Below are 15,346 nucleotides of genomic sequence, written 5' to 3'. Positions count from 1 at the left end.
CTGGGAATGTGATGAAATAAATAAAAGCTGAAATAAATCACTCTACCATTATTCTGACATTTCACATTCTTAAAATAAATTGGTGACCCTAACTGACCTAAGACAGGGAATTTTTACTCGGATTAAATATCAGGAATTGTAGAAAACTGTGTTTAAATGTATTTGGCTAAGGTGTATGTAAACTTCCAACTTAAACTGAATACAAACAAACACACCTGTTTGTGTGTATACGGTTGAAGTCGGAAGTTTACATACACCTCAGGGGTATACACACACACACACACACACACACACACACACACACACACACACACACGGTTGAAGTCGGAAGTTTACATACACCTTAGCCAACTACATTTAAACTCAGTTTTTCACAATTCCTGACATTTAATCCTAAACGTCTGTCCCTCATTTTAAGGTCAACCCAGTTACGTGAACTGAACTCCTTTTTTCTCTCTTTTTCCCCCCAAACATTGAATATATAATAGTCAAATCATAGCATAAAAAGCAGTTGAGCTGGTGGAAAACTGAGCCCGTTGAGCATAACAAGTGAACCAACATAAAATGTTATCCTTTTTAGATAAAACTATACTAAATATATTCACATCACCAAATACGTGGTTAAAACACACTGTTTTGCAATGGTCTAAGGTAATCTCAACTGCACCTTCTAGGGTAGCACCAACGTGTAGCTGGAGGTAAGCTATTATCCATCCTCCTCTGGGTACTTTGACTTCAATACAAAACATCTGTCTCAACCTACAGCCCCTTGTCTTGGCTAAATTGGGAATATGTGTGAAAAAAAACTGGTAAAAAGGCACTAAATACATTCCGGGAGGTGTGAAATACAAACATTTAGGAAAAGCCAGCAAGGAGCAGGACGTCTCCACTACCAGTGTCAACACTTTCTTGACATGAACTGAAGCTGAAGCCATGTCTCACGTGCCCTCTGGCAGACAATGTTTCCTTTCCAAGCACTGAGTAACCCTGTCAATTTTCTCTCATTACTGTATGTAGAGTCAATCAATCACACAGTGCTAACTAAATAAAATACATTTTTATATTAATATCACATTTCTGGGTAACAATTACAGGAGAAGTTTACACAAAATTCACAAGTGAGACTAGTTCAGTGGAGTTTGCCCGCACTCCCTGTAGTGTTATACTGAAACAGCTGCAAAAATGGTCAGGTGACTCATGGCGTTGCTGGATGTAGACATTAATCTGCTCAGTTGCCAGTGAATTCAAGATTCAGAAATCCGCAAAGTCTGGACAAATGTTGTTTTGTTGAAAGCGTCTGACCGAATGAGTCACCTGACCCATTTTTGCAACTGTTTCAGTATAGCACTAACAGGGAGAGTGAGGGCAAATTCCACTTAACTAGTTTCAATATTTGCAATCATTTGGGTTTTGGATAAACTTCTCCTTTTAGTACCTTACTGTAATAGTTTTCCATTAAAATGGTCAAAAAGAAGGCAACAATTTTTTCTAAGACTGTCTGGGAGTGGTCTAACTGGCCTTTAGGTAAAACCGTTAAAGTGAGAATCCTTAATTGGTAAAACTGCAATGTCCATTTGGGTTATTACAACAACAAAGAATTACTGCAAACAACTAACATCGTTTGTTTTCCTCAGACATTGCACAGGCGATAGAACAGCAGAATATGTATTGCAAAATATTTTTTTTTTCATCAACACCACAAGAATTGCAAAGGAGTTGTGGGGGGGCAAACAGTGGCAGTGTTTCCGCAAATGCGGATTAGATCTTCATCTCATTAAGGTACTTAAGGACATCTCACAGACCCTCTGGCAATTTCATTATAAAAGAGTAAAATTCACCACTTTTTAACCTCATTCATTATCTCCAGCACCATAAAAGGCACATTTATACTTTCCATAGTTAAATAGAGTAAAAGAAAAAGGTCCTTTGAAAGTGCCAGCTGATGTCATCAGAAAACAGAGTCACCTTCAAAATCTGCAATGAGTTTCCGGCAAAACTGCAAATTTCGTTGTCGGAGAAAATCACTGTTGAAAAAAAAGGTGGCACTTCCTTAGGACCTTTTTAAGAACAGAGAGAACAGGAGAAACGATTGTGTTTGCATATGTTGACACTGATATTGTGCTGGAGATGCTGGATATGAGGTGGAAAAAGTTGTGGATGTCTACCAACATGTTTTAACTAATTGGGACAAATAGAGACGATGTTAAAAGGGTACCTGCACTATTTAGTCCACCGACTGCATATATTAGCCCTGCGATTGAAGTACAGCATCTTTGTCGAGTCTTAAAAGCGGGCAGGTGAGGACGGCGCTCTGGCATGAGGTGGAAATCCTTCGCTTCATCAACAAGATCCCTGTTGGAAGGAACACACAACTCAAAAGGTTGGCAATGTATGACAGTAATATTACATGACAGCTACTTGGCCTCCAAAAGTAGCAGATCTATACACATTTATCCAAACTTAGATGAACTATTTCGCAATAACCATTTTAGATACAGATGCCAGATATACAGTTGTGGCCAAATATATTGGCACCCTTGCACTTACCTTAAATATTTCACAATTTCTTCTAAAAACTGTCTCCACACCTAGTTATTGGATGTTCAAAAGTTTATAATTTAGTATATGGTTGCACAGCTTTTAGCCAAGATAACTACCGACAAATGCTTCTTGTAGCCAATTACGATGTGGGCCCTATTACTGGCGATAAGGGGGCCCATGTCGTTTGACCTTCTCAAGTTGGTTGTGTTGGTGGGCTGTGAGACCTGGGTGCCAGACCAGAGCGCTGTACTCGAGCACAGGTTGGAGAAAGTCTAGAGCCTTCGGTAATGTCAGAGATGTGCAAGTCCCATTTTAGGTTGGCTTGGAATGTCACGCCAAGTGCTTTGGAGCTGGACACCACCTGAAGTGTGTGGCCGGAGAACCAATCAAAAGGAAGAGGGGTCATGCTGCGGCAGTACATACAGTAGGCCTATGCTATGCTTATTGGAAAAATGACTTAAAAAGACATACCATGACCTCTCTGCTTTTGAGTATCCTTCTTGCTTTTGGTAATGTTCTGTTGCATACAGTGGGCTTCTCAGGTTTAGAATCGGGGGTTCAGTCGAATGAGCCGTCTGTCGAGCATGAATTGTCGCAGAAAGTAACATTTAAAACAGTCTACTTTCATTTAATTACATTTTTTGTATCGGGTGTATTTATAGACGGCCTGTATGAGTCCGGAAAAATATATCCGTTAATTTTGTATTTTTACTCCGCCTATATATTGCACATGGCACACACGTCTACAGTGTGCAGTTGGTACTAACATCTCTATTTACTTCACAACTTTGGAAGTCACTTTTACTGAAGCTTTACTGGACTTTCTAACTTTAAGAAAGGCTAGTCTGCCTTGTTTTTTGCCAAATGGCGAATGGTAATTACCAAATGGCTACCAACAGCCAACCATTGAATCTCCACTGCAGCCTCTGTGAAATGTTACCTGAACTATAGGACGAGGTGGAAAACCGAAATCACCTGGGGCAGGGATTTGTCTGTAAAAAGTGCTTTGTGTGACCGGATGATCAAAATCAAAATCCAGTTTGTTTTTATATATAGCCCTTCGTACATCAGCTGATATCTCAAAGTGCTGTACAGAAACCCAGCCTAAAACCCCAAACAGCAAGCAATGCAGGTGTAGAAGCACTGTGGCTAGGAAAAACTCCCTAGAAAGGCCAAAACCTAGGAAGAAACCTAGAGAGGAACCAGGCTATGTGGGTTGGCCAGTCCTTTTCTGGCTGTGCCAGGTGGAGATTATAACAGAACATGGCCAAGATGTTCAAATGTTCATAAATGACCAGCATGGTCCAATAATAATAAGACAGAACAGTTGAAACTGGAGCAGCATCACGGCCAGGTGGACTGGGGATATGATGGATGACATCGGGGAGCTAAAGCAAAAGGAGAGCCTCGTCACCAAGTTCACTGATGTTGCCACAGCCCACCAAGTTCACAGCACATCTTGGTGCTAAATCTCTCTATCGGCCATAGGAGAGGCGAGCTGGGAGATACTGACCGGTTCCACTCCTTGGTGCTTTCCTGGAGCGAAAATCCATGACATTCTAGTGATGCTTCCCACAATCAAGCAGCAGCTACCTAAGGCTGACTCTCTGGTAATACATGTGGGTTCGATTGACATTAACCTCTTGGCACACAGATCTCTTTAGCGGGATCATTTTCGTCAACATCCGGTGCTGCACTTTATATTGATCAGTCGAAAGCATTTGATATGGTTGATCATGCACTCCTGCTGTATCTAAACCGGGCAGCCTGCGGCTGGTTGAAAAACTACCTGCACAACAGAAGTCAAAGTATGGCTGCTGATGGAGCTCAGTGTAATTTTATTAACATAACAAAAAGGAGCCTACCTTGCACTGCTTGTATAAACTGCTAAAATCAAAGCCAACCTATTCTGTTGGCTTTCACTACACAGCAGCAGAAATTGGTTTGGCCTGACGAGGCAGCTTATACACAACCCAAAGCCCGTTTGGTCTCATGAGACTAATCTAGCACCAGAAAGACAAAAGGCTAGGGGAGAGGACTAACAAAGCAACTCCTAAATCTCCAGAAACAAAAAATGGTGGATGGTTGGCCATGGGACTAGCAACCCCATCCCGTAAAACCTTTGTGCTACAAAAACAGCGACAAATGTCAATTCTACAGGTGGATGCGAGGATCTCCCAGAGTCCCAGACTTGTATGACAACCATCAGTGAAAGCCTACGGGAATCTGGTGACATGAAGACAGGAGCACTTCACACCAAAAACAAACTGCATGTTGGCTTATTGAATGTTCAAACAATGTTTGAGTGTAAAATCTGGCACAGGTTACCAACAAAATGAGGAGATCCCAAGCTACAGATCCTGGGGGTGAGGGAAGCCAGTTGGGATTAGCTCTGGATCCATGAGAACCAGCGCTGGAGAAACAGTACTACACTCTGGACGGCAGGACAGACAACATCGTGAAGGTCTCACCCTCATCCAACAGAATGGTGTTGAGAAAATCCTGATGGAATGGAAACCAATCAGCAGCAGAATGATAAAAGCCAGCCGCGACGGACAACATACGAAACAATAATAATAATCCAATGTTACGCTCTCACAAATGATGCCAAAGATGAAGAAAAATACCTGTTCTATAACACCCTCCAATCTGACAGAGACCTGAATTCTTCTCTGGAACATCATTGAGCAATGTAAACTGGCAACAAAAACTCTACATCAACTGTATTGACTGCCAGAAGACTTTTGACGGCATCCTATGGAAGATCTTAGGACTTTATGGAATCCCCACACGTTATCATAAAACAGTTCTACAGCAACTTTTCATGCACTGTGGGAACGAGCAACATGAGCTTTGCTGTGGTGTCTGGAGTTTGTCAAGGTTGTGTGATGTCAGCCGTACTCTTCAACCTGGCAATAGACTGGGTCATGCAGCGAACAACAGAAGACCAGGTAAGTGTGACAACTGTGATTTAAAATTAAAATAAATATATTTTTTTATCTAGGCAAGTCAGTTAAGAACAAATTCTTATTTACAATGACGCCTACCCCGGCCAAACCACTTTGAGCTAGGATAGATTGGCATGTATATTATTAATATTATCTTTCTGTGTACATCCAAGGACCCGCCCTGCTGCCCTGTTCTGAGACAATTGCAAAAGTCATTTTTTTGTGGCACCTGACCACACGACTAAACAGAAGTCAAGGTTGGACAAAACTAGGGCCTGCAGGACCTGCCTTGTTGATAGTGTTAAGAAGGTAGAAACTAGGGCCTGCAGGACCTGCCTTGTTGATAGTGTTAAGAAGGTAGAAACTAGGGCCTGCAGGACCTGCCTTGTTGATAGTGTTGTTAAGAAAGCAGAGCAGTGCTTTATTATAGACACCATTTCTCCCCATTTTAGCTACTGGATCAACATGTTTTGACCATGACAGTTTACAATCTAGTGTTACTCAAGCAGTTTAGTCACCTCAACTTGCTCAATTTCCACATTATTCATTACGAGATATAGTTGAGGTTTAGGGTTTAGTGAGTGTTTTGTTCCAAATACAATGCTTTTAGTTTTAGAAATATTTAGGGCCAACTTATTCCTTGCCACCCACTAACTGCAGCTCTTTGTTGAGTGTTGCAGTCATTTCAGTTGCTGTAGTAGCTGATGCGTATAGTGTTGAGTCATCCACATACATAGACACTCTGGCTTTACTCAGTCAGTGGCATGTCGTTAGTAAAAACTGAAAAAAGCAAGGGGCCTAAACAGCTACCCCAGGGAATTCTTGATTCTAAATGGATTATACTTGAGGCTTCTTGGAACTCTGGGGGCGGTATTTCATTATTGGATAAAAAACGTTCCCGTTTTAAGCGCAATATTTTGTCTCGAAAAGATGCTCGACTATGCATATAATTGACAGCTTTGGAAAGAAAACACTGACGTTTCCAAAACTGCAAAGATATTGTCTGTGAGTGCCACAGAAATGATGCAACAGGCGAAACAAAGATGGAATTTCATACAGGAAGTGCCCCAGATTTTGAAGGCGCTGTGTTTCAATGTCTCCTTATATGGCTGTGTATGGGCCACGAATGAGCTTACACTTTCCGTCGTTTCCCCAAGGTGTCTGCAGCATTGTGACGTATTTGTAGGCATACTCTTACACAAATGCTTGTGTAGCTATGGTTAAAAAGCATATTTTGAAAATCTGAGATGACAGTGTTTTTAACAAAAGGCTAAGCTTGTGAGTGAATATATTTTTCATTTCATTTGCGATTTTCATGAATAGTTAACGTTGCGTTATGGTAATGAGCTTGAGGCTATGATTACACTCCCGGATACGGGATTGCTCGTCGCAAGAAGTTAAATAACTCCCTCTGTGCATCTGTTGTAGGTCGGAATTCTTCCAGCAGGACAACGACCCCAAACATCAAAAGCAACCTGGAATGGTTTGAGAAGAAAACTCTGGAATGGCCAGTGAAGAGTCGAGATCTGAATCACATCCATAACTATGGCAAGAGCTGGAAACAGCCGTTGGTGGAAGGCACCACCGCAAACATTGAAGTATTAGAGCATTGTGCTACTAAAGAGAGGGCCAAATTGCAAGTAAGAAAGTGTTGCAAATTATTTTGGTCTGCAGTCATCTTGGCCAAAGGCTGTGCAAACAAGTACTAGCTCCAGGGTGCCAATCATTTTGTCCATGCCATTTGTTTTTATTAAAGTAGACCAAAATAAAATTGGTTCTGCTAGTACATTGCCTTCAGAAGGTATTCATACCCCTAGACTTATTCCACATTTTGTGCTACGGCCTGAATAAAAAGTTTGAAATATATTTTTGTCTCACCCATCTACACACAATACCCCATAACGACAAATTTAAAGTCCAAACTGTAACTTGGCCACTCAGGAACATTCACTGTCTTCTTGGTAAGCAACTCCAGTGAAGATTTGGCCTTGTGTCTTAGGTTATTGTCCTGCTAAAAGGTGAATTTGTCTCCCAGTGTCTGGTGGAAAGCAGACAACCAGGTTCTCTTTTTTTGCCTTTGCTTAGCTCCATTCCATTTCTTTTTTAGTCTTACTCCCCAGTCCTTAACGATTACAAGCATACCCATAACATGATGAGATACGCCACTATGCTTGAAAATATGGAGAATGGTACTCAGTTATCAGATTTGCTCCAGACACAAGACTTTTGACAAAAAGTTAATTGCTTTGCCACATTTTTTTGCATTATTACTTTAGTGCCTTGTTGCAAACAAGCATGTTTTTGAATATTTGTATTCTGTACAGGCTTCCTTCTTTTCACACTGTCATTTAGGTTAGTAATTGTGGAGTAACTACAATGTTGTTGATCCATCTTCAGTTTTCTCCTATCACAGCCATTAAACTCTAACTGTTTGAAAGTCACCTTTGGCCTCATGTTGAAATCCCTGAGCAGTTTCCTTCCTCTCCGGTTTCCTTCCTCTCCGGCAACTGAGTTAGGAAGGACGCCTGTATCTTTGTAGTGACTGGGTGTATTGATACCCCATCCAAAGTATAATTAATAACTTTACCATGCTCAAAGGGATGTTCAATGTCTGCTTTTTATTTTTTATTTTTTTACATTTACCTATCAACCTATAGATGGCCCTTTTTCGAGGGACTGGAAAACCTCCCTTGTCTTTGTGGTTGAATCTGTGTCTGAAATTCACTACTCGACTGATGAACATTACAGATAATTGTCTGTGTGGGGTACAGAAATGAGGTAGTCATTCAGAAAGTATATTAAACACTATTATTGCACACAGAGTAAGTCCATGCAACTTATTATGTGACTTGTTAAGCAAATGTTTACTCCTGAACTTATTTAAACTTACCATAAGAAAGGGTTTGAATACTTAATGACTCAAGACATTTCAGCTTTTCATTTTATAATAAATTGTAAACATTTAAAAAAACAATTCCACTTTGACATTATGTGATATTGTTTATAGGGTAGGGACATTTTTTCTCTCCCAATTTAATCCATTTCAAAATGTGGAAATGTCAAGTGGTGTGAATACTTTCTGAAGCAACCATACATTAAAACATGAAAGATAATGAAAATAGATGCCACAAACAAGAGTCAGTCACCTGCATTTGTGGCAAAAGCGCACCAGTTCATCCTGTTGAACGCGGTCTGCCAAGAACTGGGGTCGACAAAGGGGCAGACGGGTCTTGGAGAGTAACTCAGGGAGCCGAGGTTCCCGCTCCTCACGTTCATGCCGCACCCACGCCAGAACTGCTTCAAACACCTAGAACGAGGGCACAACAGAATGTCAAACACCTAGAACGAGGGCACAACAGAATGTCAAACACCTAGAACGAGGGCACAACAGAATGTCAAACACCTAGAACGAGGGCACAACAGAATGTCAAACACCTAGAACGAGGGCACAACAGAATGTCAAACACCTAGAACGAGGGCACAACAGAATGGCAGAGGGAATAACGCTTAGGAATTCAAATCCAGTCATGTTAGACGTCGTTTACCACAGCACAGTTTTATCACAGGCGAACGATTTTGAATTCATCACAGCATTCTCTATCGGAAAGTGGGCTGGCCCTCATTGATATCGCGTAGGTCAAAACATTGGTCTGATCATTTATAAAGCTCTTGCGCAAAAACTCCTGCATTACCTTAAATCATTACTAACCTATACAAGTATGAGATACCCGCTCACAGGGATGGCTTTTTGTTTCCTTGCATATCACTTTTGGAACAATCTTCAGAATACCATACAGTTCGATGCATTGGTGCCTTTCAGGCAGTTCAGAGACTTAGCCGAAATCCTCTTTAGAGAGGAATGTGCATGTTTTTTCACAAGGTTTTTGCATTTTGGAGTTTCCTGTGCTGCCGCCTTGAGGTATCTAACTTGTAATTGTTGCTGGTCTTGTGAAGCAGGGCTCCATTGCAAAAGAGACCTTTGTCTCAATGGGACTCCCTGAAATAAAAAGGTTACAGTGGGGCAAAAAAGTATTTGGACAATGCCGAGAAGCAGCGGCAAAACGCCGAGAAGCAGTGGCAAAACGCCGAGAAGCAGTGGCAAAACGGCGAAAAGCAGTGGCAAAACGGCGAAAAGCAGTGGCAAAACGCCGAGAAGCAGTGGCAAAACACCGAAAAGCAGTGGCAAAACACCGAAAAGCAGCGGCAAAACGCAGAGAAGCAGTGGCAAAACGCAGAGAAGCAGCGGCAAAACGCAGAGAAGCAGTGGCAAAACGCAGAGAAGCAGTGGCAAAACGCAGAGAAGCAGCAGCAGTGGCAAAACGCCGCAAAACGCCGAAAAGCAGTGGCAAAACGCCGAAAAGCAGCGGCAAAAGAAGCAGCGGCAAAACGCCGAGCAAAAGCAGCGCAGCGGCAAAACGCAAAACGCCGCAAAAGCAAAACGCAGCAGTGGCAAAAAACGCAGTGGAGAAAAGCAGCGGCAAAAAAACGCCGCAAAACAGAAGCAGTGGCAAAACACCGAAAAGCAGTGGCAAAACACCGAGAAGCAGTGGCAAAACGCCGAGAAGCAGTGGCAAAACGCAGAGAAGCAGTGGCAAAACACAGAGAAGCAGTGGCAAAAAGCTGTTGCGCTCTCCACGGGGAGCAGGTGCGACATCAGGAGGGCAGTGCACTGTTTCCTGAGCCCGGGTATAGGTTAGGACGAGGGCTACGGTGGCTTCAGCACACTTCCTGAATGTCTGTGGGGCCAGGGACAGACGGAATGGGAAGGTGAGAAATTCCGAAGCTATTCTCTCAAAGGTGAACATCATATCTCCTGTGTGCAGAACAAACTGATGTGGAATTAAGCATCCTTGAGGTCAACAGTAGTGAAATACTCGTTTGGCCGAATAGAATCTAACAGCATGCGATGCGTTAGCATTCAAAATCCGTAGACCCTCAGATCATAAATCTAGGACGGGGCGTACCCCTCCCCCTGAAGAAGCCTTGGTGAGCTTCCTCCTTAGGTACCAACTCCCTTGGCCAACCTCTCATCTTTGAGGCACGGCCCCTTCACCCTGTGCAGTGGACTGCACTACTACCATGAAACGCAGGACCCAGGGGGAGACTTCTGTGAAGAGCAGGGGAACCCAGAGCAGGGGAATAGGTGGGTGGATAGAGCCCACTGGTGGGCACCCCAATGGGGCAACTGCGCATTTGGGCAACATGCATCATGGAAGGGACAGGGGACCTGTCAGGCCTGTGGCCAGACAAGGTTGGCCTTGAGAGGTTGGTTAAAAAGGCTAAATGTGGAACCATCACCCTCTGCCCCTGGGCATGGATATGATGGGAACTCGTTAAAGAACTAAACTGGGGTAACAGTGGTTTTTGACCCACCCCAAAGAGGGCTATAGGTCTTGAGGTGGGGGGCTCTGAACTATCCCAACAACTCCATGCCATTCATATCCAAGTGGGCGTAGCCTGGCACTGGTGACGTCAGTGGCTCATCCCAAACAATTTCAATTGGGTTGAGGTTGGTTGATTGTGAAGGCCAGGTCATCTGACGCAGCACTCCATCACTCTTCTTCTTGGTCAAATAGCCCTTACACAGCCTGGAGGTGTGTTGGGTCATTGCCCTGTTGAAAAACAAATGATCATCCCACTAAACCCAAACCAGATGGGATGGCGTATCACCGCAGAATGCTGTGGTAGCCATGCTGGTTAAGTGGGTCTTGAATTCTAAATAAATCACTGACAGAGTCACCAGCAAAGCACCCCAACACCACTTCCTCCATGCTTAACGTTGGGAACCACACATTCGGATCTCATCCGTCCACCTACTCTGCGTCTCACAAAGACACAGCAGTTGGAACAAAAAATCTCAAAGGACAGATTTCCATGAAGGCCTGAGACACACAGTCTCCTCTGAACAGTTGATGTTGAGATGTGTCTGTCACGAACTGAAGCATTTATTTGGGCTACAATTTCTGAGGCTGGTAACTCGAATGAACTTACCCTCTGCAGCAAAGGTAAATCTGGGTCTTCCTTTCCTGTGGCGGTCCTCATGAGAGACATCATAGCGCTTGATTGTTTTTGCAACTGCACTTGAAACTTTCAAAGACCTTGACATTTTACAGATTGACTGACCTTCATGTCTTAAAATAATGGACTGTCATTTCGTTTTGCTTATTTGAGCTGGCCTTCTACCAAAAGGGGCTATCTTCTGTACCTTGTCACAACTTATTGGCTCAAACACATTAAACAGTAAAGAAATTCCACAAATTAACTTTTAACAAGGCACACCTGTTAATTTAAATGCATTCCAGGTAACTACCTTATGAAGCTGCTTGAGAGAATGCCAAGAGTGTGCAAAGCTGTCAAAGGCAAAGGGTGGCTACTTTGAAGAACCTCAAATATAAAATATATTGATATTTAACACTTTTTCTTGGTTACTACATGATTATTTCATAGTTTTGATGTCTTCATTATTATTCTACAATGTAGAAAATAGTCCAAATAAAGAAAAACCCTTGAATAAGTAGGTGTGTCCAAACTTTTGACTGGTACTGTAGGTGTGGGAGATGTAGAATACCCGGGATCGAGTTTGGAGGCAGCGCGTCTGATCGGTTTGAAGAAGGGGAGATCAGCCATTGACTCCTGCCCTCCCTTCTCAGTTTGGCTGGGCAGCATAAGCTGAGCAGAGGAGATGAACTCTTCCTCAGGGGCATAATACCTCCCATGGTCAGAGAGGGTGCTGCCTGATGCAGCAAGAGACATGCAGTCATCCTCACTTCGTGATTAATCTTTAAGGTCCGCCCCCCGGGACAGATAGGCGTCCTCCGAATATGCTGGGAGCTTGAGGTGAAGATGGCTGTCCCTCTTCTGAGACTTTGTTTGCAACGTCTTCCTCGAGCAAGAACGAGGTCTACCATGCTCTACACCGGGTCCCAGCTGAACGCAATGTGAATCAGACTGGGACACGAAATGGCCGCAACTGCAGGGGAAAGCCTTGCTAGGGATACGGGTGACGCTAGCTGGAAGCCAGGTAATCAGACACAGGTTAGGTAAGCAGAAATAGCTTAAGCTACATTATTTCTCTCATTACCGCGTCCCCTATTTGAAGAATGGTCGAATGACCGCAGCAGCAGGGTTTGTGACGTTATGGGAATATTTTGGGAAAAGTGAGAGAAAACCCCTCCGACTTTGTTTGAATGGATTTGTGCATCGAAATAGAAACTGTATTTTAAAAAATGCAGAAAAGTCAACAGACAAGGTAGACACTGACTCCATTAATGTGCCAATCCAAAGATTGTAATATCCAAGATCCTCTCCGATCTGGCATTTCATAATTTGTTGGTTAATATTTAAGTAATAACCTGAATAATAATAATGAAATGCCATCATAAAGAAGTGTAATGGCTTGTTTCAAATACATTTTTATTAAGAAGCATATCCATGTAAACACGTGTACAAACAGAATTGTGATCTCCCCCGGTTATATATCAAGTTATCGCATTGGGACAAGTAGACCACAGGATATCCTAGGTTTCCTTTTCTCTCCCCTGGTTATATATCAAGTTATCGCATTGGGACAAGTAGACCACAGGATATCCTAGGTTTCCTTTTCTCTCCCCTGGTTATATATCAAGTTATCGCATTGGGACAAGTGGACCACAGGATATCCTAGGTTTCCTTTTCTCTCCCCTGGTTATATATCAAGTTATCGCATTGGGACAAGTGGACCACAGGATATCCTAGGTTTCCTTTTCTCTCCCCTGGTTATATATCAAGTTATCGCATTGGGACAGGTAGACCACAGGATATCCTAGGTTTCCTTTTCTCTCCCCTGGTTATATATCAAGTTATCGCATTGGGACAAGTAGACCACAGGATATCCTAGGTTTCCTTTTCTCTCCCCTGGTTATATATCAAGTTATCGCATTGGGACAAGTAGACCACAGGATATCATAGGTTTCCTTTCCTCTCCCCCGGTTATATATAAAGTTATCGCATTGGGACAAGTAGACCACAGGATATCCTAGGTTTCCTTTCCTAGGATGTTGGGGCTTGCCAGACAGTGAAGATAAATTGAGTGACTTGTCTTGTCAGTCAGTCAGTGCAGCCTGCCGAATCGCATCGCTGAGAAAGCCATTCATGAGGCTACTGGTAGGCCTAGGCTTATTGATGCTTATCTGCAGATAAACTATTTAAAAAATCTATGAAGATGGCGAATCATCACTGCAAGAACAATAGGTATTGAGAGCCTCATTCTGGTCCAAAAATGATCATTAGGGCCATCACAGAATCCAGGCATTAACATTGCATTCAACAATATTCAAACAATGTATTGATCTTAGCAGGGAATCAACTAAATGTGTGTGTGCCTCCTCTACTTATGTACCTTCCCGTACAATTCTGATAACTCCATGAAGGACATAACTCTACCATTCTAATTTACAATATAATTTAGGAATAAAATACATTTTCAAACACCTTTCCCATAAATACAGGTATTTTATCAACCAGCACATTTGAGTTCAGCCATAATAATTTTTTCCATCTTTTCAGGGGGATGAAATTGAAATTGTATCCAGCTCTGCAATGCTTGTTTGAAAACTTTTCAATTAATCTGAAAATGAGATATGGCAATGGATGAGCTTGTTTTAGTAATCTACTTGAGAACCATTTAGGGTTCAAGTAAGATGTTTGAATAAGTGAAAGTTTTAGAGCTTTAGTGCTTATATATTTTATAATCTCAACCCACCGAATTAATATTCATTATATCTCTGAAGCCCACTTACATGTTTTACATCAATCTTCAACTGTATCACTAGCCACTTCAAACAATGCCACTTAATATGGTTTACATACCCTACATTACTCATCTCATATGTATGTGTATATACTGTACTCTATATCATCTGCTGCATCTTTATGTAATGCATGTATCACTAGCCACTTTAAACTATGCCACTTTGTTAACATACCCTACATTACTCATCTCATATGTATATACTGTACTCTACTGCATCTTGCCTATGCCGTTCTGTACCATCACTCATTCATACATCTTTATGTATATTCTTTATCCCTTTACACTTGTGTCTATAAGGTAGCAGTTGTGGAATTGTTAGGTTAGATTACTCGTTGGTTATTACTGCATTGTCGGAACTAGAAGCACAAGCATTTCACTACACTCGCATTAACATCTGCTAACCATGTGTATGTGACAAATCAAATTTGATTTGACTTGGAGTTACATTGTGTTGTTTAACCTGTTACTCCTACCCCCTACTTTTTCGAACATTCTGTTAAAAATCGCGCAACATTTCAGCGCCCTGCTGCTCATGCCAGGAATATAGTATAGGCATATGATTAGTATGTGTGGATAGAAAACACTCAGACATTTAGAAAACTGGTTAAATCACGGCTGTGACTATAACAGAACGTGCATTTCATCGAAAAGCGCAGGAAAATCTCACTGAAAATTGGAAAATATATCAATGCGCCACAAATTACCTGGAGCAGAGATTGCAATTCCTACAGCTTCCACACGATGTCAACAGTCTTGTCATTTACCTAGGCTTTGTTTCTTGGTCAAACGAAGAAGAGACAGCCCATTTCTTCAGGTCTCGGACCGGATATTTTGGTTGAGATTTACCCGGACATTATTTCCAGACGTAACCCTATAGAATATACATCGCCTCATGATCAATTTGATCGCTTATTAAAGTTTACTAATACCTAAACTTGCATTACAAAAGTATTTCGAAGTGTTTTGTGAAAGTTTATCGTCAACTTTTTTAATTAAAAAAAAATGACGTTACGTTATAAGAGGCTATTTTTTTTCGTTTATCACACAGTCTTCATAGATCGATATC

The 15,346-nt window shown here is 42.0% G+C and overlaps 1 protein-coding gene across 1 annotated transcript in view; it reads right to left on the bottom strand.

Annotated features, from left to right (window-relative positions):
- klhl18 (kelch-like family member 18) overlaps nucleotides 1-15,346 on the bottom strand; it is a 55,882-nt gene that overhangs the window by 13,764 nt on the left and 26,772 nt on the right. Inside the window, exons 5-6 of the mRNA XM_046322281.1 lie at nucleotides 8,636-8,796; nucleotides 2,216-2,352 (exon numbers count right to left, since the gene is read on the bottom strand). Coding sequence (XP_046178237.1) covers nucleotides 2,216-2,352; nucleotides 8,636-8,796 — 298 coding nt within the window. The remainder of the gene's footprint in view (nucleotides 1-2,215; nucleotides 2,353-8,635; nucleotides 8,797-15,346) is intronic.

The sequence above is a fragment of the Oncorhynchus gorbuscha genome, linkage group LG22 (assembly GCF_021184085.1).
Source record: "Oncorhynchus gorbuscha isolate QuinsamMale2020 ecotype Even-year linkage group LG22, OgorEven_v1.0, whole genome shotgun sequence".
NCBI lineage: Eukaryota > Metazoa > Chordata > Actinopteri > Salmoniformes > Salmonidae > Oncorhynchus > Oncorhynchus gorbuscha.
This window is presented reverse-complemented; position numbering and strand designations above follow the sequence as displayed.